This window comes from Haemorhous mexicanus, chromosome 9, assembly GCF_027477595.1.
Source record: "Haemorhous mexicanus isolate bHaeMex1 chromosome 9, bHaeMex1.pri, whole genome shotgun sequence".
Lineage (NCBI taxonomy): Eukaryota > Metazoa > Chordata > Aves > Passeriformes > Fringillidae > Haemorhous > Haemorhous mexicanus.
The window spans coordinates 9,346,768-9,372,916 of NC_082349.1; the positions used below are offsets into that span (position 1 = coordinate 9,346,768).

The window sequence follows — 26,149 nt, forward strand, 5'->3', positions numbered from 1 at the left end:
TGCTAACTAGAAAATGGTTTGACACAGCACAAGGACAGGTACTGTATGAGGAACAATTTTACATACTGCTCTGAAAGATTGGAGCTAGTGGTAAGCTGAAATAAAATGCTGCTTAGAGCAGCAAGAATCATGTGCATTTGCAGCTGTATTATTATTTTTAAATAGCCTCTTGTGCAGCAAACTTCTCAGTAGGACCAGTTATTTCTGTGAACTGGATCCCCTGTGAGGTTTCTACCTGACATGTGGATGGATGATTAGTCTTTGAAATACCTGGGAGAAACAGCCCTGAGCTGTTTTCATTTAAATTATTTATTATTTAAAATTAGTTATTATTTAAAAGAAATTTTTCTTTTGCCTTTGATATGTCTCCTAGCCATAGCTGTCACTGCTGGGGCCTGACTTCATTTCCTCTCTTCTACAATGAAAAGCCAGTTCTTCATTCTCAATCACTGTAGTTCTTTGCTTGTTTTGAATTTTGCGTTTCCCTTACACTTGTCAAAAATTCTGTTCCCGCATATTGACCAAAGAGTACTTTTAATAGTGTTCTGAAGACTCTGCCTGTGGAGGAGTAGAAAACATGCTGTGGTGTTTCTTCTGTGAAGGCAGATGTGGAGCTGCTTTACTTAGAAACCAAGAAGGGGAACTCCTTGCTCCTTGCACTTTACGTTTACTTTTGCTGTATAGTCTTCTAGACCTGACATTTGATACTGTAAAGTACAATATTCTTGTTGAATATCTGAAATTTTCATGGCAATAAAGCGTCTGTCATGGACTTTCATCCAGAGATGACAAAGGCCTGGGCCTGCTGTTTATATAATAAAAGTATTCCTTCCTTGTGTGAGCCAGACATGTGACGCTGGGTAGTGATAATCTTTGAGTGATGAAACATGACAAAAGTTCTAAAACCTCTCCAGTTCATTAAGAGTGTGTAATTATACCTGGTAGGTGAAAGAGGACTTATCCTTTTTATCCTCCACATGTTAATTTTGGGACAGTCACCTCAACCCTGTTGATCATGGAACCTCTGACATTGCTGTAGCTTTGCAGCAGTTACACTGGGCTCTGGGTTGGAAGGAAAGCAATTTTTCTTTGGGCAGTGAAAATAATTGGGAAGCTGAGGGATTTTTGGCTTGGCACCTTCATGCAAAGGCTGGAATGAAGGGGAGGAGCTGTGTTTTGGTACAGAAGTCAGAGATCCCCATGTCCTTTATCTGACTGTGAACATCTTCCATTTCTTATGTCTGAGCCCATGAAGTAATAGGGCTTGCAAAGTAGTGAGAGATGCTTTTGAAATGCCCAGAGGAATGCTGAATTTGATCCAGCCTTTTCACAGACTGCTGTTGTGCCCTGTTCTGCAGGTGCCCCAGAGCAGATAATATTTTAACCTGTGCAGTAGCTGCGGATGCTCATGAGGAGCAGAGTGCAGTAGAAGCCTGATGGGTTGTAGGAAGTGGAACAGTTATTGGGAGGTGTGGGAGAAGGCTGGATAGCTGGGGAGTTTTCAAACAAAACAGATCTTTATCAAAAAAGCCAATTAATAAAAACTGAAATATTTCTTAAAGGTGTTGTTTTTTATGAAAGTTCATAGAAACATAAGCAAAGCTATAATGGGAGTGTTTTCATTGGAAGCCTGCCTGGCCTTCTGCCAACTTGTCTGCTGTTTTCTGTAATGAGATATTGAAAGACTTCAATTCTTTGAATATGTCTTACTCCTTGGCATCTGGCCTATTTTGGGGGAGGAGGGTGAAAATGTGAGCATGCCTGAGGTTCTGTGGCCAGCAATAATTCCATCAAGGAGCTTCCTTCCCCATTCCCAGAGCAGTTCTCTGTGCACATTAGCTGCCCTTTGAGGAAGGGCAGCTCCGAAGGGCGTCGGTGCTCAACGCTCTGCACAAGGGGTCTGGCAGGAGAGCTGAGATGTGGAGCTGCCAAGATCATTTACCTGCCAGTGGTGGGGAATGAGCTGCTGTCAGCAGGTGTGCGTGACCCTCCTCTTTGTCAGCTGGAAAGCCTCTGCACAAGCCTGTGCTTTTTTCACAGATATCTTTGAGGGGTTCTCATGCAGCAGGGACAAGTACGGGACTCCAGAGGGAGGGAAAGATTTTGAGGCTTTGCCTGAAATGTGCTAGAGAAATTGAGTAAGACGGCAGAGAGCAGTTAAAGATTGGGGTGAATTTTTCTTTTCAACAAAGCTAGCCTACATTTTCATTCCAAGTCTTCATCTGTATCTCCAAAGGGAAAACCCTTCTCTCCTCAAGGACTATGTCATTAAAATGTTAGCTGGCCTAACCACAGATTACTTGCATGTTTCCATAGCAATGACACTTTGTAGAGCTTTATATTACAGTTTGCAGGGTATCTACTGTACATCAGCCTTTTTGAAGCTGAGTAACTGTCTTGGAAATCCTCTGATCTGTTTTCTGCTTGTCACAAAGTAGAGAGAGACTAGATTGAGAGCATCAGAAAGAAGGCTAGTAAGCAAGCCCATGAAAGTGCTGAGGGACTTAAAATTGACTTTATCGGAGTTCTTGGTAGTTGTGATTATTTGTAACAGTAAGGTAGATGTAATGCTGCATTTAAACCTGCTACACTCTTAAGTATGTGGTTGGAAGCTCTTGGAAAATACTGGAAGAAATAAGTTGTGGAGCCATTCTTAGACTAAGTGGCATCTGCCTTAAAAATGAAAATTAGAGTTTAATTAACTGGCAGGTTAATTTTGTATGCAAATACTGCAGCCAGAGAAGAAAAAGTCTGCTTGACTGGATACTGCACGGGATATAGCACTTGGATAACCGAGGCATTCTTCCTGTATTCCTCCTGAATCAGTGCCACTGAAAACCCTCACACACAGGGCTCGGTGGCTCTTAGATCATGTAAACTTGTAAAATTTTTTATTCAAAACCTGGCTGGGGAATGTGTGTATCTCATTGAAGTCACGGCCGACTCCACTGCAGTTATTGAGGACCAATATAGGCCACGATTTTTTATGAGAGACTTTAAAAGAAGCACAGCAGCGTTGGACTGCAGGCACTTGCCAGCTTTCCTGCCTGCCTGGGTGTTGGAGGCGCTTTGAATTTCAGAGAGTCAGCTCAGTTAAAGTCACAAGTCACCTTTTCAAAAAACAATTCTGCACAACCAAGAAAGCACCCCAGAACTACCTTTGGCAGAGCCCAGTCCATGGGCTTGTCTCTCCAGGGCCCTGCACAGCGGCTGTGGGAGCAGCTCACTGGAGGTACCTGCTGGAAATGGCACAGCAGCCTTCAGAGCCTGACGTCAGCAACATCCGATCCCACGCCCGGCACACATTGGCTGCCATCCCTCTGCTCCATCACCAGCTCATTTTTATTTCCCCCTTCTAAGTGACACTAAGCTAGGATTGGGATTTCGCTCAAGCTAGTCTGCCTGGGAAAGCTAGAAAGAGGGAACTAGAGTTGCTGAAGAAATTAAAACCAGATATGCCCGTGAATGCATGAGGGAGAGCCAGTCTGCTCTCATTGCCAGGCGGTCACTGAGGGCTGAACCTGATCTTTGGAATGTTCTCATGTGGGAGTGAAGGGTACAACTGAGCTGTCACCTCTTGGTGTTTGGAAAGATCTGTGCTCTAAAGCTGTCCTAGAGACAGGCTAGGGGAAGGATGGTTGTGTATCTGGTGTAAAGAGAAGGTTCTTTATTAGAACAGATAGATCTGTTGTGCTGTTAATCACTTGTGATCAGTGTTTCTCTCCCAGGAAAAAGGAGGCAAGAAACCATCAGGATCATTCACTTTAATCAGAGCTGGTTTTGAGATAAAGTAAAATTGTGCCTGTGGCTAGATCAGAATTGGACTCAGTGACATGGAAAGAAACACGGCTGCTCTTGAAAGCATTTCTGTTGACTTCAAGACAGTCTTATCTTACTTTATTCTAGGATTTTAGATCTCTAATATTCATTGAGTAAGGTATATAAAACTGAATTCTTTTGAATTTAAAATCAAAATCTGTGGACTCTTTGAGGCTCTTTGTAGCTTCTCATAGAAACAGCACAGGAGTTCTCCTAGCAGGGTTGTTAGTACCATCTAGGTACTGAGCAAAAACTTCTTTGGGATGCCTCTTCTAGCAACCTCTTGGGCCAGCATTGTGAGAGCAGCAGCGTGGTGGATGCTGCTCTGTTGCAGTAGACTTGCCATGCCATTACAAAATATTCCCCTTTTGTCATCATGGGGCTGAGCTGTGAGGCTTTTAAACTACCTTTGTGAGTGTTCTCCATTTGTACAGACTAAAGTCTGGGGGCTGAGAGGGTAGCCAAGAAATGCTGAAATGGATGGGCATGTTGGCCTATGGGGTAAAGCAAGAGCAAGGGCCTGGTTCTGCATCCAGTACAGGGGAAAATCTATTGTGACTCAAAGAGCTCAAAGCATTGAAAGAAAAGAATTAGATACATAGCTCTCTGGAAACAGGATCCACCCTTGCAAATAGTTTTGTATTTTTGAAATGTGCAAGCTATTAAAAAGCATTTTTCAAAAGTCTATTGTGTAAAGGACTGACTTCCATGAGTCAGGTTTTACAGGAACTGGTCCAAGCCTTATTCTTTTCCCTGAAAGAATTTCCTTCCAGTTTTCTCATGAAGAATGAAGTTCTGTAGGCAACGTCCCGATAATGAGAACTGATATCTGCCTATTAAGGGAAAGGAGAAACTCCCACCTGTAGTAGGGACACTTGGTGTAATGATTAGTGCTCTCAGTCCAAACTCCCATTCCTTACCTTTCTGGTCTTTGTTAGTTTGCTTTTCTGCACCCAGTGCTTTGGAGTGAGCCCTAACAAAGCTGCCAAATAATCCCGCAGTGTATAAAGGAGCAAGACTTAATCTTACAAGGAGGGCTAGAGAAGTATTTAAGTATTTTAGAGAACACTTGAAAGCCTCTTCTGGGAAGCCCCTACTACCAGTGTAAAACAGGCTTTTTACACTGTAAAATAGCTTGAAGTTGTTGATATGTCCAGGCCTTAATTTGAAGGTCCCTTTGAAATAATTGCAGGTGCTGGTGCACTTTTCTAAGAACTCCCTACACTCTTGTGTGTTTTGTAAAACCTAATATGCTTTTTGATGACTCAGAGCCTACAAAAGATTCTGGAGGGAATCTGCAGGTTTTCTGACCTCAGATTTACTGTGACACTGATGAGACTCAGAACTGCTGTAGCTGTCCTGTCCCAGATGCGATGTTGGGAGCAGGGAGGACCTGATGACATTTCCTAATTCAGGAACTTTGAATGAGGGAGATGGAACAGCACAGTGAATGTAATTGATTCCACAGGCTTAGCCTGGATATGTGTTCCTCTGACCCTGAATGGGGCTGAGAGCTTCAAGCAAAGTAGGGTTGGAGCCATGTCTTACTCTCAATGGTGCTTTGTGCAAATACTTGTGCACTACACAAACAACTGTAGTAGTTAAGCTAGGAATAACTGAAGCTTCCTAACCAGGAAGCTACTTCACTGAATCTGAAGGTTTTCACCTTCCTTTTACAACAAGACCTGTTATTGCCTCACTAGATGTGTGCACACCTGAAAGTTCCCAGCTCACCCCATAAAAAGAACCTGTATGCTACGGTTTAATGCTCGGTCCCGCAGAATGAATGCTGCTATCTGAATCAGGTGTTTGGTCAGCAACCCCAGGGTGCAAACGTCTGGGTCAAGGTTCAGATTTAGTTTAGATTGGCTCAATTAAAGCATCTCCTGGTTTGTCAGAGAACAGTGAAGTTACTGTGTTGGATATTCAGCATGAAATGGTATTTGGGACTGCAGTTGGAACTGTTTTCTCTTCTTTAATGTGGGAGGTGTGGCTCGGAGGTGAGCAGCTGGATGGTGCCAAGTAGCACACCTCTCAGTGCTAAGCCATTCCGTGCTGAAGCTGGAGATCAAAATCTTCTTTCTGCTGCCTTTATTTGTGTTCCTGTGTGTACCTGGGGATTGTGCATCTGAAAGATGGCTGTTGTCTCTGGGTCAGGCCTGCTCGCTGGTGCTTGTGTAATCTGATGGCGAGGGCACAGGGCTGGGAGCAGATGTTCAGGGTCTGACTTAGAAACGTGCTAGCAGCAAATCAATGTGTGTAGCTGCTTCCTTACTCTGAATGAGAATGTGACCTATCCCTCTGTAAAACACTTAAGAAATGCCTAAAAAATGCTCTTTTTCAGTGGCAGTGTTTCTGATGAAGCATCCAGTCTTTGCAAAACAGGGGAGAGCATTCAGGACACCTTTCCAAAGGAAAGTGTATAATACATTTCTGCTCACAGACCAGTCTCTCCCAGTACATGAACGTGCCTGTGGCTGCTGAATTAACTGATTCAGGGCTTACAGTCAGGTTCATGATAAAGTTGTTTGAGCAAAAACTGGCCAAACAGAAACAGCTTTGGTATCTTGTATGCCCTTACATTGTATAACCTATTTTGAGAATGGAAGTAAAAGCCTGTTTGCCATGAATTCGGGATAGGGAAATTCTGGGCAGGCGTGCACCAGCCCTGCCTGTCTGTTGGGCATCTGTAGCATCCCCTTTCCTGTGGCAAACACTTCAGCTTGCACTTCAGCAAAGCAGTGCAGGCACTCTAACAGTTACCTATCGTCCCCTGTCCCCTTCCCTTATCACCTCATGTCCTGTAGTACTCAAAGAGTCACAGTTTTAGCTCCAAACAGAAGCCTAAATGACAAACCCAAGGTAAAACATGAACCTTGGGTTTGTGACAGATACAGCCCTGCCCAGCCACCACTGCTCTCTGTCAGTGTTTTTCCCTCTGAAGAGTTCACCTGTTTGCTCTTGTGGGCTGGCTTCAGGGCTTCTGATGCCTGAGCAACTGGAGTTTTTCCATAGTGGTGCCCAGTGCTCTCCAGGCTGTGGCTTTCAAACACAATACACCTTTGTCATTTGTTTGGAGCTTTAGGCGGCACCTGCCCTTGTAGTCGTGCCTGCACCAGTCTTCTTTTAACAAAAACTCACATTTCCTCATACTCCTTACTTTTCCCCTCCCTCAAGCGTTTGATACTAAAAAAATCTCAGATCACAGTGAACAATTGACTTCAGACTTCCTTTAAGATTACAAGTTCCATTTGGTTTGAGAGAGCTTGAAAGCTGAGTTCAAGATGCACATTTTCTCTTGTTTTATTTTTTTTTTCTGTAGTATTTCATTAACAGTTTAGTGATTATTTTCTCCTGTTTACGTTTTGTTAATCTGTTTTTCAGCTCTTCCTCCAAAGCCCCCCAAACCAATGACTCCAGTCAATACAAATGGAATAAAGGACAATTCCAGTTTCTGTCTGCAGGAAGCAGAGTGGTACTGGGGGGACATCTCAAGGTAAGCAATATTGCTAGAACATATTAATTAAAAGGTATTAATATATATTGTTAAAAGTAGGATGAGCCTGCTAGAATTCAAGGCAAAAAGAGCATGCCTATTTCAGGCAGCATTTTACTGGAAGAGAATGCTTTAGGACCATGCTTGACAAAGCATTTAAGTGAAAGTATTCAGCTAGATTCAGGATATTTAAGTTGTTGCTCTTCTGGTGCAGATATTGCCAGTCTTGGTGACAGTATTTTTGAGTTTCTAAATTTGCTCACATATACAGTCTTTAAAAAGAAGATAAATGCTTCTGAATCTGATATTTAGTAAAGTGTTGTAAACATGCAGTCCTGGCATGCATGCAGTTCAGCAAGATTTCGGTATAAAAATAATACTTCAGGATAAAAGGATTTGCATTCTTAGTTTGTTTAAAATTTCACCTTTATCAATTTCTATTACATGGTGATATGAAAAATAGCTCTTACAAATGCTAACCATCATCCAGCTATACTGAGCAGATGATAGAGACACATACCAAACAAATTAAGTTTTGTCTCTGAAGAAAACCCTTTTTTATGCACTTGAGAAAATAGATTGCTTGGGCTAGGTTCAGAAAATGAAAGACCTGGTTTTATATACTTAATTGCATAAAAGAACTGAAGTGTTCAGTCATCTCTTACCCTCTTAAGGCACTTCTGAAGAGTCTAGAATTTGGAGCTGTAAGAGGACAGGTGACTGTGCTGGGAGTGTGATCAGGAATTGCTCAAAGTTGTGCACATAGTATTTTGAAGCACTTTGGCAGATAGAGGCATGCAGAGTGTGTTTGCCACATGAGCTCACTGACGTTCTGAGAAGGGAAATAAAGTTTTCATATCTTTATTGTACCACCCTTATCTTTTTATAAAGCAACCCTCATAGATCTTGCTTTTGAAGGGCCTTGGCAGAGATATTTTTCTGTTAATTTTAAGCTGAAGCAGAGTGGCAAAACCTGATCACAAAGCCCACTAAGCACAGTTTGTTTAAAACTGCTCAATACTGGTATCAGTTTATTGACTGTGGATTTGTCCCTCAATTACCAGTGCCCATGATGGCAGGGGCTAATGCACTGCAAATCGCATTGGAGTGGCTTTATTAGATTTAAACTTGATACATGCTTATGTAAAGATGGAATTGTTTATGACCCTGGTTTGGCAGCCAGCAGGTACAGGCTGCATCAGACTAGCAGGGCAAGAGCAATGTTCTTCAGTCAAGAGCTTGTGCTGAAAATTCTGTCATGAGCTCCAGGATGCAGCTTGCAGGCCCAAACCTGTAGGTTGTTATCTGTCCATTCAAAAAAGAGTTAACTGGCTCCAATCTGTAAAATGGTCCTAGAGGAGTAAATGGATATGAGCATGTGATACTCAGTAGGAGTCAGTTTTACTAACAAAATAGTTTTCAGGTAGCTAAATCAAAGCTAAGGCTATTCTTTTGTTATTCTTTTGAATACTTTTGTTCCTTAGTATTTGAACAAAAAAAAAAAATTGCTGTTGATTTTTCTTTGTAAGATTCAGCTAGGCTTCCTACAGCACCTAAAAAATGTTGAGGCTACTTGAGAAACTTAAGTTTCCAAATGATTGTATTAAAAAGTGCTTAGGGCTTCCAAAACCTTTGAGGGAGCTGTTATAAAGTAAGATACATAATCTGGGTGAAATGCTCATAAGCAAGATGCATATCTCTTCAGCTGAAATAATTTTCTTAATGCCTACAGGTACTCACTTTCACTAAAAGATTTCTTGGTTTAGCTTAAAGCTCTGGACTGACTATCCTTCTGCCTTAGTTGTAAATAAGGAAAAGTTGCACTGCAGCTAGCAAGGTTGTAGTGGTTTAAGAGGGCTGTAAATAAGATCAGAGTTAAGCCAATAATGAGCCTCTTGAGACTAAAACTGTGCTAAACTCTAGGCACCTTTGAGCTGTGATTCTAGAGACCATGTCTTAAGAGGTCAGGACTGGCTTCTCAAAGGGCACCTGTTCCAGTGTGGACTTTAAAACCTGAACAGATTAAAGGGAAAGGTTGTGAACTGAGTCACGGCTGTTGAGCCACTGAGCCACTGTTGTTTAAACAGAGACTCCTTCCTAAGTGGCAGCTGACTGCAGCTACTTTTCTTTGGTACAGCTCCACAAGCTGAGACTTGCTTTAGGTGGCCTAAAACATTTGAGAGCCTGAGCATGACAGAAGATTGAACTCTGCAGACGTTGGTGTTGCTGGGTCAGATGTTTCACCTGTGGCAAAGGTGGTCATGTCCTTAGCACTTCTAATTTTGCCTCCCTTTCCATTCTCCAGGGAAGAAGTCAATGACAAATTACGAGACATGCCAGATGGAACATTCCTGGTGCGCGACGCATCGACCAAGATGCAGGGGGACTACACTCTGACACTGCGGTGAGCACTGAGCACTTGTGGTCCCCTCAGCAAAGCCCTGAGGAGCTGTTGCCATTCCAGTGACAGCCCTGGCTGTGTAAAGCTTGTGTGGCTCAAGCTGAGAGATGTTCCCAGTTCTGCACATCCCAGAACAAGCAAATAAAGAGCCAGGTCTGGCAGTCGGTTCTGCTGTGTGCATTGAGTGCAGTGCCTCACTGAGAATTACCCTGAGGATCTCTGTGTAGATGAGATGGGACTCAGGGAGGAGAGCTGCTCAGGAGTGCTTCATGGTTTCAGAACTGCTAAGATAAAAGGTGTTTGTAAACCAGGCCTTTGATTAATGGGAGAGTGTTGAATACCTCATCAGCGTGCAGCTCAGGAGAACTGAACACAATGTCTTGGTAAAAAGAGTATCTTGTGCTTTCTGATCCAAAGTTTATGGAATATTGATTTGGAGCCATGTTCTTTTCTTCATGTCTGCATGTGGCAGGTTTCCCAGAGCTGCCCCAGCCCTGTCTGCTGCAGTTAGGCAGAAACCTCATGTGACTGGCTCTGGTGCCTTGCCCAGCCTGCCCAGCCACTTGCCTCTGACAGGCTCCCAAGGTTGATTGTTAGGGACAAGCAGGTGAGGCACAGAAGCCACAGCCTTTGTAGCACACCCTTGGGAGTTACTGTGATACGGCAGGTACTTGATCCTGCCTTGAAATTGCCTTAGTGGTAAGTTTGATCCCAAGGGTGTAGTTAAAATTCTGCTTTAACTTCTGTCTCCAGATTCACAGCCTGTGTGCCAAGGTTTGGCATGATTTGGTTATTTCACTGAATTCTACTGAATTTTTGTCTTTAGGAGGCAAAATTGTAAGTGAAGGAGAAGGACAGGACAGTATCTAAACAGTCTGTTGTTGGGAAAAAAAAGGAAAAATTAAGCACTATGTTTGAGGAAACCGCTAGAATATATAAATCTGGATAACTACATTTGCAACCATCTTGTAATCCTCAAAGGATTTTGCAAATTTGTGTATCCTGTATTAGCCCTCATAACTCAAAAAGATTCATTAATAATTGTATAGATCTGTATTCTGTTGTATACTATTAGTGACCCTGAATTGCAGGAAATTATGGGTTTGGGTTTTCTTACAGCTTTTTTATTCAGCCTTCAGAATTCTCCTTTTCCCTTGCAAAACTTCTGGCAAAGCTAGGACTTAAATACCATAAAGCTGGCTCCAGAATGAACACATAGGAAGAGATTTACTTTGGGCTTTGTTCCTGTTCAAATAATCTGATGATAATTCTATGTGTATTGACTCTTAAACTACTTAATACTACTGCTGTGTAAAGAATCACTGTGAAGAAGGGCACTGTGGGAGCCACTCGCCCAGGAATTTCATTGGTGTCATCAGCCTTAGTGCTGATGAGGGATGGGAGGGACACAGCAAAACCTCTGAACGACTGTACTTTACAGGAAGGGTGGCAACAACAAACTGATAAAGATCTACCACCGGGATGGCAAATACGGCTTTTCTGATCCGCTGACATTTAATTCCGTTGTGGAACTCATCAACCACTACCGCAATGAGTCCCTTGCTCAGTACAACCCCAAGCTCGATGTGAAGTTGATGTATCCTGTGTCCAGGTACCAGCAGGTAAGAGCTTCATCAGACCCCAATGGCTTTTAGTGCAGACCAGAAAAAAATTGCAGATGTGTATAATATTTTTTATTGGTGGTTTATTTTTGTGTGTGCTTTTACTTGTTTTGGTTGGTGGGTTTTTTTGAAAATGGGAAATTTTTTTTTTCCCCAAAATTTTCATATTTGGCCTCACTTGCATGTTCCAAATTGTCTAACCATCTAAGCTGCTACATTTTATCAGGTTTCCAGTCTCCATCTGAGCCCAACAGAGAATTTAAACCCTGACAGGCCGCAGAGTTGAACCTCTGAGGAACTTTTTAATTTCTCCTTGGACCCTTGTGAGCAGACTGAGCGCTGCTATAGCCAGTGCTACCCATATGAGCTGTGCAGCTGCTCACTCTGTGCATAGCCATCTAAATTTTTCAAGAACATTTTTTAAACTTTTATTCAGTAGCCCAAAACACATTTTTGCATTAAGGAAAAAGAACTGCATAGATTTTTAGAAAAGTAAAAAAAAAAAAAACCCAAACTCTGATCTTTAACTGAAGATTCTAAGCAATTTGCTTCCTTCTTTCTTGAGCTGGGGATAGCAATCCCGAAAGTAAGGTGTGGTGTGGTTTTGAAAGTTTAGGATTTTGGCACAGCTCTTGGTGTCCCATAGTTCCAGTTCCTTGTGTCTGTAAACTGTGGAACATGTTTCACAAAGGACGGCAGATTTAGATGCGGTGCTTTCTGGAAAGTGGATTATAAAACATGATGCTAATATCTGTAAAATGCAAATATGCATAAGTGGACAAATGAATACTCTTAAGGAAAAGCTGCTTTGCTTGAAGACTTAACAGCTCTTTGTATGTGCAGGATCAGTTGGTGAAAGAAGATAATATAGATGCAGTAGGTAAAAAGCTTCAAGAATACCATGCTCAGTATCAGGAAAAGAGCAAAGAGTATGACAAATTGTATGAAGAATATACCAGAACATCCCAGGTTGGTACTGCTTTGGCTCTTTGTAGAGTGTGGTTTTTGTTGTTTCAAAAGCAAATAATTTTTTTTTTTATCCTGTTAAGGCTTATAAAGGCAATATAGGGAAAAAAATCTTAATAAATTGTGGACTACAGCAAGGAAGTTTCATAATTTATGGAAACAGTGACTATTGCTGTTACTCATAGTCCTAGAGGTATGGTGTGGGGCAAAAAAGAGGAGCTGAACTTTTTAGTATAAAGTAAAAGCTGTGGAGAAGGCCAACACTTAGAAGCTTTACACTGCTGAGTATTTCCAGCTGCCACATGCTGCAGTGAGAGTTGTAGAGGAGTTTGTCCAGGTTTTTTTTGTGAAATCATGTGCAAGTCAGTTACCAGATATTATGCATTAAGGAAGTGTGAATACGGTATTTGGACTGCTTCTTGTAAAATAAGATAGTTCATATATGGGGAGGAGGTTTGCTGGCAGTCTTCCTGCAAACTAAGATGGAAAATATGACTAAAATGTTTGAGGGGTTTGCAGCCTAATAGAGAGCATCTTGTAGGGGAGGAGGGTAGACTTACAGGGAGTAAGTCTGCCCGGTTCTTTCCTGACCCTACTCAGACATTTGACTCAATTTAAAGTTGATTAATCCTATTTTAACTAAGTTGGGGGGAAAAGTATCATCTTCTCAGTCAGTTTAGGGAAATGCATTGTTGTCTGTGTTATGAACAAATGATGAAGGACTCTTTCCTGACACAGGAAATTCAGATGAAGAGAACTGCAATCGAAGCATTTAATGAAACAATTAAGATATTTGAGGAGCAGTGCCACTCACAAGAGCGATACAGCAAAGAATACATCGAGCGATTCCGCAGGGAGGGCAACGACAAAGAAATTGAGCGGTGAGCTCTCAGGTTTTGTTTGCTTACCTGGAAACAGTGGTGTCCACCTGACACTGCCATTACAGCATCCTATAAATCATATAAGCCACTTTGTAAGCTCAGTGTTTTCTGAGGCCTTCCCTCAAGGTATCTCAGCCTTCAGTAAAGCTCTCTTCTCTCAAAGAATTGCAGAGCTGGGAAATCTCTGGATTATCCTCTCTTAACTTCAGTAAATCAAGATACTGGGATGAGGACCAGGAAAGAACAGGAAATAATGATTTAATTTGCTTATCCCATTTCTATTTGTATTTGCTCAGAATATAATTCAGAGAACTCTGTACTTGCAAACTGTGAAATATACGTAAATCTGGTAAATCTCATTGTCCATAGCTGGTTTTGGTCTCTTTCAGAGAAGATCGCTGCTTAGTAGCTGTCATTTAACAAATTCAGTGAGTGCATTGTTTGAAACTGCCCTTCCAAGAAGGTATTAGCAGCAAAAGCTGGATCTGGGCCTTTGAAGAAAGGCCAGGTATAACTCCTCACCTGACATAGTGCTTTCTGAACCACATTAAGGAGGTTTTTGGACCAGAAACAGTTACCTGTAATAATCTCACTATGCACTTGGAGTGCTTCCTTCTGAGTAAAGACAATTAAGAAGCAAGAGATGTAATTTTCCTGAGTCACACAAAACCTGCAAACTAATCTTGAATGAAGAGACAGGCAGCATTACTTCCTCGTAGCTCTTGATAGTAATTGAAGTTTGCATTTGAAATCTTGCTATTGCTGATGCCTATGGTGGGCTCACATAATTGATACAACAAAAACTGAATCTGACAGTGAAGGAGGAATCTGTTCTAGCTTACCTTCCTACAGAGAATTTCTTCCTGCATCTCTGCTAGAAGTAAATATCTTAAGGTAAACTGAAGGTTGCAGGCCCTCTGACAAGAAGTCTTTCCTGTCACTCATACAGTAATTTTCATGTAAGGATGAGGTGCTCAAAGGGAGGAATTGCTGTTATGGTATTCTGTGATACTGCTCTGTAAGTGCTACCAGTAGGTTCAGTCCTTGTGGGCTGGTTTGACCTCTTCTCTCATACCCACTTGCAGGATAATGATGAACTATGAAAAATTAAAATCACGCCTGGGTGAGATCCATGACAGTAAAATGCGCCTGGAACAAGACTTGAAGAAACAAGCTCTGGACAACAGGGAGACTGATAAGAAAATGAACAGCATCAAGCCTGACCTAATTCAGCTCCGCAAAATCAGAGATCAGTATCTTGTGTAAGTAAGCCTGACCCATACCTCAGAATAGTGTCTCTGATGAATCTGATTAATGGCTGTTTCCATCAGGATAATGAGACTTTAATTTTCTTTTCATAACCAAAGTTCTGTATGTTAGGGTGTTAAAGTCTGGCAGGGGATGTCTGAGAGGTATTCATGACTTCATTATTTAAAGAGCCAGCCACAACTAGGTGCACAATCTGTAATTCCTGTAAATAAATAATTTAAGAAACACTAGTTACAAACAAAACCTGTGGTTGCTAATACAACAGATGGTAGTACTTTTTTTCTGGTATGTTGCTTGTACCCACACTTGATTTCACCACAGTTATTCAGCTCCTGATGTCCCTGAGCTGGACACAGACTGTTTCTCCTGTGTCTGAGCTTCAGCTTGCTCACTAAGAAAACCCATACATGTGCTCTAATGTATTAATGTTCTCTTCTTCTGGCAGATGGCTCAATCACAAGGGGGTGAGACAGAAGCGAATAAATGACTGGCTGGGGATCAAAAATGAAAATATTGATGAGTAAGTGTCACTATACATATGATTTTATTGAGAAGTGTTCCATTAGGAAGTGTTTCCTCTTGTGGGGTTGGTAACAAAAACTACCAGTTTCTCAATAAAAGACTGGAATCATGTGATGTCATGTGAGGCAGCAACTCTGCTGAAACATGCAGGATTAAAATTAAGATCTAAGTGGAAGCCTTTAATATATGTTCGTTAGGAGCTTGACCTCCCAATTTGGGCAATTCTGGTATTTCTTTGTATGATTTCTGTGAAAATAACTCTGCTTATTAACTCCTTTACTGATCACTGGTTAACAAATGTATCCTCTCAGCACATACTTTGTGAATGAAGAAGATGAAAACCTGCCACATCATGATGAGAAAACTTGGTTTGTTGGGGATCTCAACCGTGTCCAAGCGGAAGACTTGCTCTGTGGGAAGCCTGATGGAGCATTTTTAATTCGTGAGAGTAGCAAGAAAGGATGTTATGCTTGTTCTGTGGTGTAAGTCTGTTTTCCTTTTTGTCCTAACTACTCAATTCATAAATCTCTACCAAAGCTCTTTATTTTGGAGAACAAAATCCAGGCCTAGCTTAGGCCTACCCATTGGAATGTGTTGCATGTTTGCAGGAAGACCGGCATGGTAAAAGCTTTGTAACAAAAATGTTTTTTGCAGCTTTGAATGTGCAATAACTGTAGTCCTGCAGCCTCTGCACTTCCCACAGTAGTTAGTACAAAATTCTGAAGTATCCCAACTCGAAGCTCTGTAGTAAGGACCTAAGTTAGGGCCTAATTCTCCCATATTCTTCCCTGCTAAGGGACGCATGGGACAAATTAAAGCAGGGCTGTAAAGGTGTGGCATCCTCCATTCTCATTTTCAGACATGCCCCACTCTAGATATTTTTCTTGTATGTGTAAGGTAATGGTGATGCTTCAGAAGATTATTTCTGAGCAGTAGCTTTGATGACATTCACACAGCCTTGCATTGATTTCTTGTATTTCACTTCATTTTATGCTGGTGTAATGAAGGTCAGAAATACTCCAACTCCATTATCTAAAAATCCTTCAAGCTTGTCCTGGAGTCCAAAATGGCTTTCACTGATTTATTTCACATGAGGTTAATTGCTTCTGAGCACAAATCTGAGAAATGAATATATGAAGGTTTAGCACCTCAAGGTAACTGAAGACTGTAGTATCTGCTGTGTTCCATGTTCTGTTCATTGCGGTCACTCAAGTGTTGGGTTCATCAGATGCTTTTGTTTGATTGGGATCATGCTACAGGCTCAAAAAGGGGTGGCACAAAGTTACCTGTTCTAACATGTGACTGGGATTGTAACAGGCTCCAGTACAGGGATTACATAATACCTGATCTTTCTGGCAGATAAATTTTTCTAGCTGCTTCGGAATCGCTGTGCTCCAGTAGCTGCTTTGCCAAGTTAGAGACTCGGTCACTGTGGCTTCAGATAATGAATCAGCTTGAACCTGTCCCATGCTTAACATTAAAAAATGCACATGGAAGGTTAGCCCCTGTGTTTCATGGAATACTTTGCAGGTCCTGATAATTTGTGGGTTTTGGTCTCTTTGCTTAGTGGAAAGGTTTCTAGGTGAGTTGAGCACAAAGACAGCAATGACTTCGGGTGCTTATCTTCCTGGTTCAGTTATTGACTTTTTTCCCAAGGACCATTTGGACAACAATGCAGTAGGGAATTGTACTGCTGGGATGGAAGAGCCCTCTTATGTGGATTATTATGCAAGAGTCTTTAATCACATGCCCTGAAGCTGAGTTTCTTCGCAGACTATATTAATCTCCTCCACTTGCATCTACTGAGTCTTCCATTATGTAACCCAGTGACTGGCGGAGATGCTGCATTAGTTAATTGTTAATAGACTGTCACTTTGGGTTTGTCCTTTTATGTTAAACTCTCCTCTTTCCTTTCCTTGCAGAGCTGATGGAGAGGTGAAACACTGTGTGATCTACAGCACTCCAAGAGGTTATGGGTTTGCAGAACCGTACAACCTGTACAGCACACTTAAGGATTTGGTTCTTCATTACCAGCAGACATCCCTTGTCCAACACAATGATTCCCTAAATGTCAGGCTTGCCTATCCTGTCTACGCACAGATGCCCCCCTCTCTCTGCAGGTAAATTTTGGGGAGGAGGAAAGCATTGGCTTATCTTGGATTCTTTTCTACGATTTTTATTAGAACTCGGAGGGCATTCTTTCTCCTTAGACTGCTTGTTTTGCACAAGAAGTGATTCTGTGAATGTGAATCAAAAAGAGGCCTAGCAGCAACAAGATGACAACTTGGGTGTAGGTGTCCTGGTGCTACCTTAAAAGCTCAGCTGTGCTTTTACACCGATACTTATGTTTCCTTATGAGGGGAATAAACTCAACGCAACGCATATGAAAATACTGGAAGCAGAGCATCATTTTATGGAGATGATTTTTTGCCAGGCACCTTCAGTGGAACTTCTAATTGGATTTTGTTTTCTCTTGTTCTAGTAGACACAATTTGAAGCCTCTACCCGAGGCACTGGTAATGTCTTTCAGTCTTAAACTCCCAACAAACTAGAGGGAAACTCTGCCACAGCAATTCTTCTCTGCTAATTTTAGCAGCTTCACTGCGATTCAGCCGGACTTCCAAAAGAGGGCTTGTCTTGAGGTAGCGTGGAATTTGGTGAGAGAAGACCAAAGGAATTATGGGAAAGCTTCAGGTTTTATTTAAATGGAAAAATGCTTGTAAAAGGAAAGTTGCTTTATTTTTTTGCCAACAATAACAAAGTTTTGGTTTCAATGGCACTACAGGTCTTCGCTTAAAGGAAACATAACCAAACTGAACATGCCAAAACTTTGTTCGTTGCTAGATCGAACACTTACAGGGGAGGTTGCATTAGCATCCGCACATACTTTCTGCACCAAAACTTGAAACAAATAAAAGGAAAAACTAAACATTGTCTGGCTTCAAAACACTAAATTTGTCTGATCTGATGTAATTGCTCACTCTCCTCTTTCTTCACTCCCTCTCCCTCCTGTTCCTTAGCTTGGGATTCTGTTTCCAGAGTTTTAATGATACTGTGCTTCAGAATGTAAACCAGAATGAAGCTTGCACTGACCTGCTGCAGGTCTCTTGCTGAACAGTGACTGACTCTTGTAACACTTGATTTTGGTACAGAAGAGGTCAGTGTAATCAAATGCTCCTGGATGGCTTATTGTACCCAATTCTTTGGTGGGGTATAGTTACTCTCAGTTGTAAGAAGTGAGCACGCTAATCCTAGATCTCCTCTGATTTGTTCTTTGCAAGCTGGGTTCTGAACTCTCACACCACTGCAGCCAAGCAAGATTTTACTCTGGTATAATCTAAATTCCCTTGTAGTTATTTTAGACATGATGCAAAACACAGGAAGGGATGAGAGCCATACTCCTCAGTTACTGGATGTCTGGTACCATCCTTTGGCAAGGGCTGCTGTCAAATACTGGAGCGGGTAGTCCTGGGCTTCATCAACTACAGCAATCATCAAATAAATCCCCTCCCTGGAAAGTGTACAAAGCAGCTTATTTCCATTCCTTAAGCTTCTAAAATGAAAAAGAGCTAAGTTTGGCAAACTGAACCACTTGGCATCAAAGCACAACTGGCAAAGTAATTGTTCAGCGTGCAACCTTGAAAGTTACTTTTGTTCCCATTACTGGAAGCGTTTCCCTTGCAATGCACCCATTGTGCAGGACAGGAAGCAGACAGTCATGCAGGTCTGAGAATGCTGGAGACCCGTTTCTGACCCTGGGGCTGATTTCCTGTTCCAATGGCTTTTTTCTGTAATGCCTGGGCAGTAGTGCCAGGCTTGTTGATGTATATTGTTTACACTAGAAGTATTATTTCACTGAATGTCTTGAATTCGCAAGTAGGGAAGTGACAAGGCTGGAGCACTGACAGCCATTGCAGGAAGGGTAGTCTGGTTGCCTGGCATGCCATGACATTTTTTATTTTGCACTAATGACCCTGACGCATCCCAGATACTTCCTAATTGGCCAGAGTGCAATCTTCAGGCAAGGAATTCTGTAGATGCCATTTTTCTCATTTAAATGATACCCTACAAGGCTTAACCAAATCTCAAAACTGTGTGAGAGAAGAATAAAATTCACATAAGCTGCTATGTCAAAATGAACCACATCTGTTTGTGTGTCCCTTCTACTTCCCCAGGAAAAAAGGAAAAATGAGACATAGCCTTTGCTGTTAGTGGAAATCTTGAATGGTTTCCTCAGTGGTCTGTGGACATGGAATTTTTTCTTGGCTAATTTGCAGTTCTAATCTGGTAGCTGTACAGCTGCCATTCTCACACCTCTCAGGCATCCAGCATTCCCTTGATGCTGGGCTGAGACCAAATGCTCAATGAAAGAAATCAGTTCAAAGGCACAAATGATAGCCAGGTGCCTCATGCCTGTAGAAGAACCTGTGTGAGAGGAGTGTCTGATTTTTCCCTGCCCTTGTGATCTCTCTGCACTCTCTTACTGACAGGGTTACCATTTGAGGCTGATGAGATCCGTATTTCTGATCCCTGCTTTTGTAACAGAGGTAACCTGGCCAAAGTGTTTCACATCTGCCCCAATTTCAGGTCTGCCCCAATTTCAGGTAGGGCTCAGATTTGTTTTAAACAGGCACAGGTCTGCTTCCAGGCTCATAAATCCTGGCACACCCTCGCAGTCCTGACAGCAGCAGGATAGCAGAGCAGGGCTGTCTGAAGTCTCCCTGTAGTGGAATCTGATTGATCCTGTGAGGTCTGGTCCAGGCTCCAGCCCTGGCTCTGCCAAGGTAAATACAGTGTAATTCCATTAGCATCTGTGAAGGTAGCTTGGCTTTATCGTGGTGTGAGTGAGTTGGGACTCTTGGCCCTTTGCTCCCCAAGCTCTTTTTGCTGATCACAGGTGATGTATTTGCTGTGAATGATGGAGCCAGGGCCAATAAGCCATCCCAAAGTGTTCTTTGAAGTTCTGTTTTGTCCAAACTTTCAGAGCAGGGCTTTGGGCAGACCAAGCCTGCATTCCTTGTACTGGCTCCATTATTCTGAGCAGTCTCCTGAGGCTGTTTTGCCACTGTCTCTCCCTGTGTGTGGTTTAGGCACCTGAAGTCCCAGCTGCTGCCACAGTTCCCCATTGACTCTCACGTGCTATTGCACAGATTCTGTCTGCAACTATTTTGCACTCACAGAGAAAATGAAAATTGTTATAAAACCAACTGACACGTGTAGCTGGTGTGATCTATAGGGCAAGGGCTTGGTCCTGCACCTCTCATCATGCTTGGCCTCATTCTGTTTGCTCAGTAGCATTAGACCTGTGAGAGAACCCACAGCTTCCAGAAGCTGCTCTACACTTGCATGACTGAGAAATCAGAAATGGGCCTGTGAGGTGCAGGATTACACCCCAGGATGAAAAGCAGCTGTTAAGCCTGAAACAAATACAGGAAATGTGAACAAAGAGGCAAAACAAAGAAACTCAAGTTCTTTTAAAAGAGTAAGATGTGAGAAGGTTTTAATTTTAAGAGTCAGAACATCAGGAGGAAAGGGGGAAATAGCCTCACTGTACTAGCAGCCATCTGGTACCAGGCTGCAGTTAAAGGAACATTGATCTCACTGACCCATGTTGTATTAAATATATATGTAGAGTTGAATAAATAATTTTTGCACAGTGTTAAATGGGGGAGGGGGGAGGGGATGTTGGAACTCAAATATGCACAGTTTCTTCTAATCTGTTTTGAAGTATATTTGCAGGGAATTAGGGGTGTTTCAGTATTTTGTATTGGTATGGATGGAAATCAGGTCTGCTCCCACAGTTGCCATTGGCCCCATTGTATCAGCCACGAGTGCCATGTTTTTGAAGTTAGTAAGTTATAAATCTTTTCCCATTAGTTTGTTTGTTGATTACAAGTAATCTGAGCACGGGAAGAGCCAACCTAGAAACAAGAAGGATATCCCAACAGATGCTTCACTAGTGTGTGAAGCAGTAATGTGCAATTGTCCACCTTCTGATACTGGAGTGCTCTAGTTTTGGGGGTTGTCTTTGGGTTTTTATTTCATTCTCATCAGCAGTGAAGTGAGTTGCTGCTTTGCACCAGTGGTAGTTGCAATCTAGAGTTATATCCAGTATAGCCCTTTGTCTTATGCCAAAAATAAAATGCTCTTTCCACACTCATCTCTCTTGAGGTGGCAGATGTTCAAGAAGTTTTCTGTTTAATGTGATGGCCTGATTCTTTTCTCGCTGACACTAGTGTTAGCAAGACTTCCACAAGCACAAGCCATTCCCAGGAAAAAACTTGCATTTAATCACAGCTGAATTCTAGTCACAGCAGGGCAAACATCAAAGTTTTTCCCTTGCAAAGCCAGGCAACTGTGATGGGACTGTGGAAATGAATGTTGACACTTAGTACTGTTTTGGGGAGGACAGGATAAGGATGAGGGTCTTGGTTGCCCCAAATCCTGGACTCTCTGCAGGCTTAGGTGGCACCATGTCTGTAACTGAACGCTGTGGCTGTTTAAAACAGCAGAATTGCTATAGGAGTGTCACACTTCGAGTTTGGAAAAGCCCCTTATTTGGTACTTGAACAATCTCGCTTCTGTTTTTGAATGTCTGTTTATTTTTTTATCTTTTGTTACACTAACAGGGAATAAAAATCTGAAATGTTAGTGAGTCTTGTATGCTTGCTGCATTGTGCAGACATGAAACAGGTACTGCTTGTGGATCAGGAGGGGTAAGAGACAGACAGGTTCAAAATGCAGTTTTACAAAGCACTATGATGGGTTTGGGGTTGTTTTGTTTAGACCATGTTTAAAATCAAGTTTCTTTAGGTATAGTTTCCTTATGGTTGATTTGCAATCTCTGCTTTTGCAATAGCAGAATCAAGATAACATTCCCGAAGAACAAAAATGCTGTGAAGGGAGGGGGTCAGGCTCGCTCAAATTCAGCATTCAAAGCAAATAGCTTTAGTGGAGAGGAAGGATCAGCACCCTAAGGCATCCCTCTGGTTGTAGTTTGAAGCAGGAGACAGACCATGAACCAGAAACCTCTGCCTGGAACCATGAAATAAGAGGAGATGCCAGAGCAGACCCTTCTCTTTGGAATAACCAGTTGTAATCTCCTTAAATGCACATGCAGGAGAGGTTTAGGGAATTGGTACAAGTCCTTGAGGAGCTGCTGCCCTTTCTGTATGGGAAGGGAACTTGCTCTGCTGATCCCCTTGTTTCCCTTGGCACTGGGAGAAGGGAAGGACCAGCCCAAAGAAGCGCTGGCCTGTTCCTCGGGAGGCTGGGCCAGTTCAGCCCTGCGTGAGCAGCAGCTTTGGAAGGGGTTACGTGAAGTTTGGCCAACATTTTTGTGAATCTTGCATTCTGTGGGCAGAAATACTTTCCACCGAATGGGGGGAGGAAAAAAATCTCTCTTGAAATCTTTTCAGTTCCTTCCTGTTTGTTCAAAGGGGCAGATTGGGAGCTTTAGCTTGTTAACTGTTTAGATGATGACAGTGCTTGAAGTGCTGGTCTTTGGGGCTGGCTCCATACAATTAATACAGAATTTGCATTTTTTAAATTGCTATTGGCATAGACTCACCTTATTTTATGACAAGACTCGCCATTTGTTCTAAAGTTTGCCTTTAAAAAAATGTAATATGAGCTTCAGAGGCAAGGAAAAAAGAAGTGAGACGGGCCCTTTTTGCTAGAAAAAAATCCACTTCGTTGATCAACCTGTATTAGAGAAAGCAGCTTTAATTTGATATCCCCTCCACCACCTTCCCTTGGGATTGCTTCTGTGAGATTGGCATTGGCAAATGAGGGGAGGGACATTCCCCCTGTGTACAGCAGCACCGCTGCCATGCACTCTCCAAGTGCTTGTAGCAAGAGGCTCGGGATTGTTTGGAGAAAGTTCCTGCATCCAAAGACAAATGAAAAGGTCTCTAAGGGTGACTGTCACCCCCCAGCAGGGCCTTGTAGGATGCTGGGGCCAGCCCCAGGTCTCTGCTGGCTGCAGTGGGGGGCTCATGTTCAGTCAGCTGGGTCGGGGTTTGAATCTGTTTTGTTTTTGTGAGTGACTTCTACATCCAGCAAAGATCTGTTTGATGAAAACCTGTTAATTTTGTATATCTGGCTGTTTATTGCACCATGGGATTGTAATGGTCTGCATCATCCGTGTGTGTGTGCGCGTGTGTGTGTGTATATGTACTGTATGTATATAGATATATGTAAAATATATTCACGTACACATTTATATGCATTAGCTGTAAGTGGCACTGCCCCTTAAAAATAAAACAAAACTCACTGTTAGCACATTCTGCCACGTGTTTAGGCAGAATTGGGTTGGTTTTTTGTCAAACGAAAAGGAGTTTATTGTATTCATCTTGCATATGTGCTTCTGAAATGCTGAACTCTGGATTTCCTCGGGGGGGTTGCTACTATATTTGTAAACAGAGTTGATTTGGGGTGTTATTTACTCTGGGACAAACATTCAATGGTGTCCCAAGCAAAGGCTTAGCAGAAGAAACCCCTCTTGCTCTCCTGTGAGATGCAGTGATTGTTTGCACGTTCCAGTGGCCCCTCAGTGCCCCCTGTCCAGAGCTGATGTGCAATGGGTGGTGTTGGTGCGTGTCCCTTTGTGAGTGGACTCTTTGTACAAGGTGTGGTTCAATGTAAAGCATGAGTGGGTGTTTGATCTTGTGTCGAGGGCTGAAATAACAGCACACTCCTTTGTACAACCTTTGCATCAATGTTTCCGCTTTTCTTTGACTTCTTTTTTCTTTAAGGGAAACTGCATCTGTTAAGAACCTGCTTCTCCAGAAGCTATTGAATTATTTTGTTTTCCAGATGAATTCCAGCATGTAACTTTGGTACTCTTGTTTGTTATTTGTGTAAAATCTGTTCTTCTGTCGTTTATGGTGTAGTCGGGGAGGGGGGTGGGGGGAAGAAAAGAAATAAAAAAGGAATTCATGTAGTTTAACTTTTAAAGAAAAGAAACAAACTGCTTCATAAGGAAACCAAGTGTATGTTAGTGTTTTCTGACAAGTCATCCTGTAGTTTCTAGCTCAGTAATGCAACACTGTACTTGTCACCGGGTGTGTTACAATTTTGCTGTACTTTCTTTTACTAGATGGTTGGGCTTTTAAATCCCAGACACTAAGCATCCTGGGCCTACTTGCTCTAGATCAAAAAAAAATGCAATAAAAAAAAATTGCAATAAAGCACATTGACATGTAATGTTTTAGAAGGATGTACTGACAGCTGTTTCTAATAAATTCCGAACTGCAGCGTGGTTGGGCTGCCTTGGTGTAGCTGTGTCTGTCTCCCAGCCGAGGCCATGGGCATCATCTTGAACAGAAGCTTTAAAAAAAAAAAGACTTGCAGAGGTCTGATTTCCTCTAGGCTGGAGAGCAAGCCCCTCCTGGGGCTGGGAGGAGGGAGGAATACACGTAGCACACGCGCACTCCTTAATGGAGCCTTCCCTGCGCTCCCTTCACAGCGTCTTCCGAGGGAGCGGGAGCCATCAGCAGTGCTCCTGCATGGCTCACTGCTTCCTCTGCCAGCAGGGAAAACCACCTTTGGTGATGCCACTGTTGCTGCTGGGGGGAGAGGAGGGCATGCACCACTTGAGCAGACTTAGGAAAGACATGGCTCAGCTGCATCCACTCACCTAGATTTTGCAGGACTTTGGGAAATCACTCTTTGCTTTCCCAATTCCTTCATGAGCACCAGGCATTCAAACCACTGAAAAATCAGTGAGTTTGGGGGTGGTGTTGCTGATCTTCTTTCATTATAAACACAGATGATGGCAAGAAGGGCAGACCTGGGGGGATGTATTGCCCCTTAAACTTGGCAGTCAGATGGGCTGCCACCTGAGCATCCTCGAAAATTTAGGGCCAGTGGCAGTGGCTGTGTGTGGCTCGGTGTTTTTGCAGCCCCATGAGTCGACTTTTTGCAGACTAAAAAGCAACATTTTTCCAACCTCCTGAGTCAACCATTTTTTTTTTAATGCTGCATCAGCATTTTTCACAGGGCCGTGTAAGCCTTTTCAGCTGCTGAGTCAGCATTCCCTCCATCACCCACACCAGAGGCCCCTCCACCAGCAGGCAGGGAGCACCCAACTGGGCAGAAAAGCCCCTGATCATGGTGCAGGGGAGCTGGGAGCACCCAAATGCTGGGTTGATGGGCTCACTCAGTCATCTGTCATTATACCCAGCAAGGATCTCACCCCATGTTGCAGCACCTCAGGGTGCTCCCTGCTGTCCTGCCCACAGCACTGGAGGGATGCAGCCCCTTAGAAACATCACCTGGAACAGCAGGAGCCATGCAGTACCCAAGGGATGAGCCATGGGCTCTCTGGGCCAGTGTTCACTGCACTGGCTGCCCCAGGCAAGAGGAGAGCAATGGGGAAACAGCAAGGAAGTCTGTAAGGTGCTCCAGGGGCCTGGCTCTTTTTTATTATTATTTCATTTATTTCTTTTTAATAAGGGCTAATGAGGTAGAATTGCAGGAAAGATGTAAGTCACTAATTGGCGAATGGTTTTTCAGGGCTTTGCCAGGCTGCTCGTTGTGTTATGAAAACATCACAGCCAGAGCCGGCGTAGGAAATTTCCAAGCGGCCGTGCTGACTGGATGGAAAGAAAAACACCTCCCAGCTCAGATGTCTTCTCAGAGAAAGGGCAGATCCCGAGGATTTTTCCATCCTCAGCAGTTCCACAGAGCTTCCTGCAAGTCCCCTGGGTTTCCCCCCCTTCACACACAGAACCCTTCCCAGGGGCAGGCAGTGGCTTGGCACCTGCAGGCGTGGCACCACAGGGCAGGGCTGCAGGATGGATGGACAAAAGTCCCCAGGCTGCTTTCATGGGATTTCTCTTCCCCCCCATCTAGGAACCCACTGTAGTGGGAGATTCATGTGAGGATCTTGCCCATGGGGAAAAAAAAAATCTGTCAGGAAAATCCCAAACACGTCCAAAAGCCCATCCTCCCCCAGCCATAATGCCTTGATGTAAGGGATCAGGGTTTGCTTTGAAGCCTGGGGCTTGTTGCAGCAACCAAGCTGCTTCACTTTTCCTTGGTTTCATCTCTCAAAACAGACTTATTTTAGTCTAATAGTTTAGTTTAACAGACACTGTGTTGCTGGGCAGCAGGAGCAACACAACCACAGCCATGGCTCTGAGTACCACAGTCATCAGTAAAGGGCAGG

At 42.9% G+C, this 26,149-nt stretch overlaps 1 protein-coding gene across 1 annotated transcript in view; it reads left to right on the plus strand.

The window, feature by feature from the left end:
* PIK3R3 (phosphoinositide-3-kinase regulatory subunit 3) overlaps nt 1-24,238 on the plus strand; it is a 32,788-nt gene extending 8,550 nt beyond the window's left edge. The window contains exons 2-10 of the mRNA XM_059853905.1: nt 7,204-7,315; nt 9,621-9,719; nt 11,158-11,338; nt 12,182-12,307; nt 13,043-13,185; nt 14,271-14,447; nt 14,900-14,974; nt 15,288-15,458; nt 16,899-24,238. Of these exons, the coding sequence (XP_059709888.1) occupies nt 7,204-7,315; nt 9,621-9,719; nt 11,158-11,338; nt 12,182-12,307; nt 13,043-13,185; nt 14,271-14,447; nt 14,900-14,974; nt 15,288-15,458; nt 16,899-17,100 (1,286 nt within the window). The 3' untranslated portion in view covers nt 17,101-24,238. The remainder of the gene's footprint in view (nt 1-7,203; nt 7,316-9,620; nt 9,720-11,157; nt 11,339-12,181; nt 12,308-13,042; nt 13,186-14,270; nt 14,448-14,899; nt 14,975-15,287; nt 15,459-16,898) is intronic.
* The last annotated feature ends 1,911 nt before the right edge of the window (nt 24,239-26,149 follow it).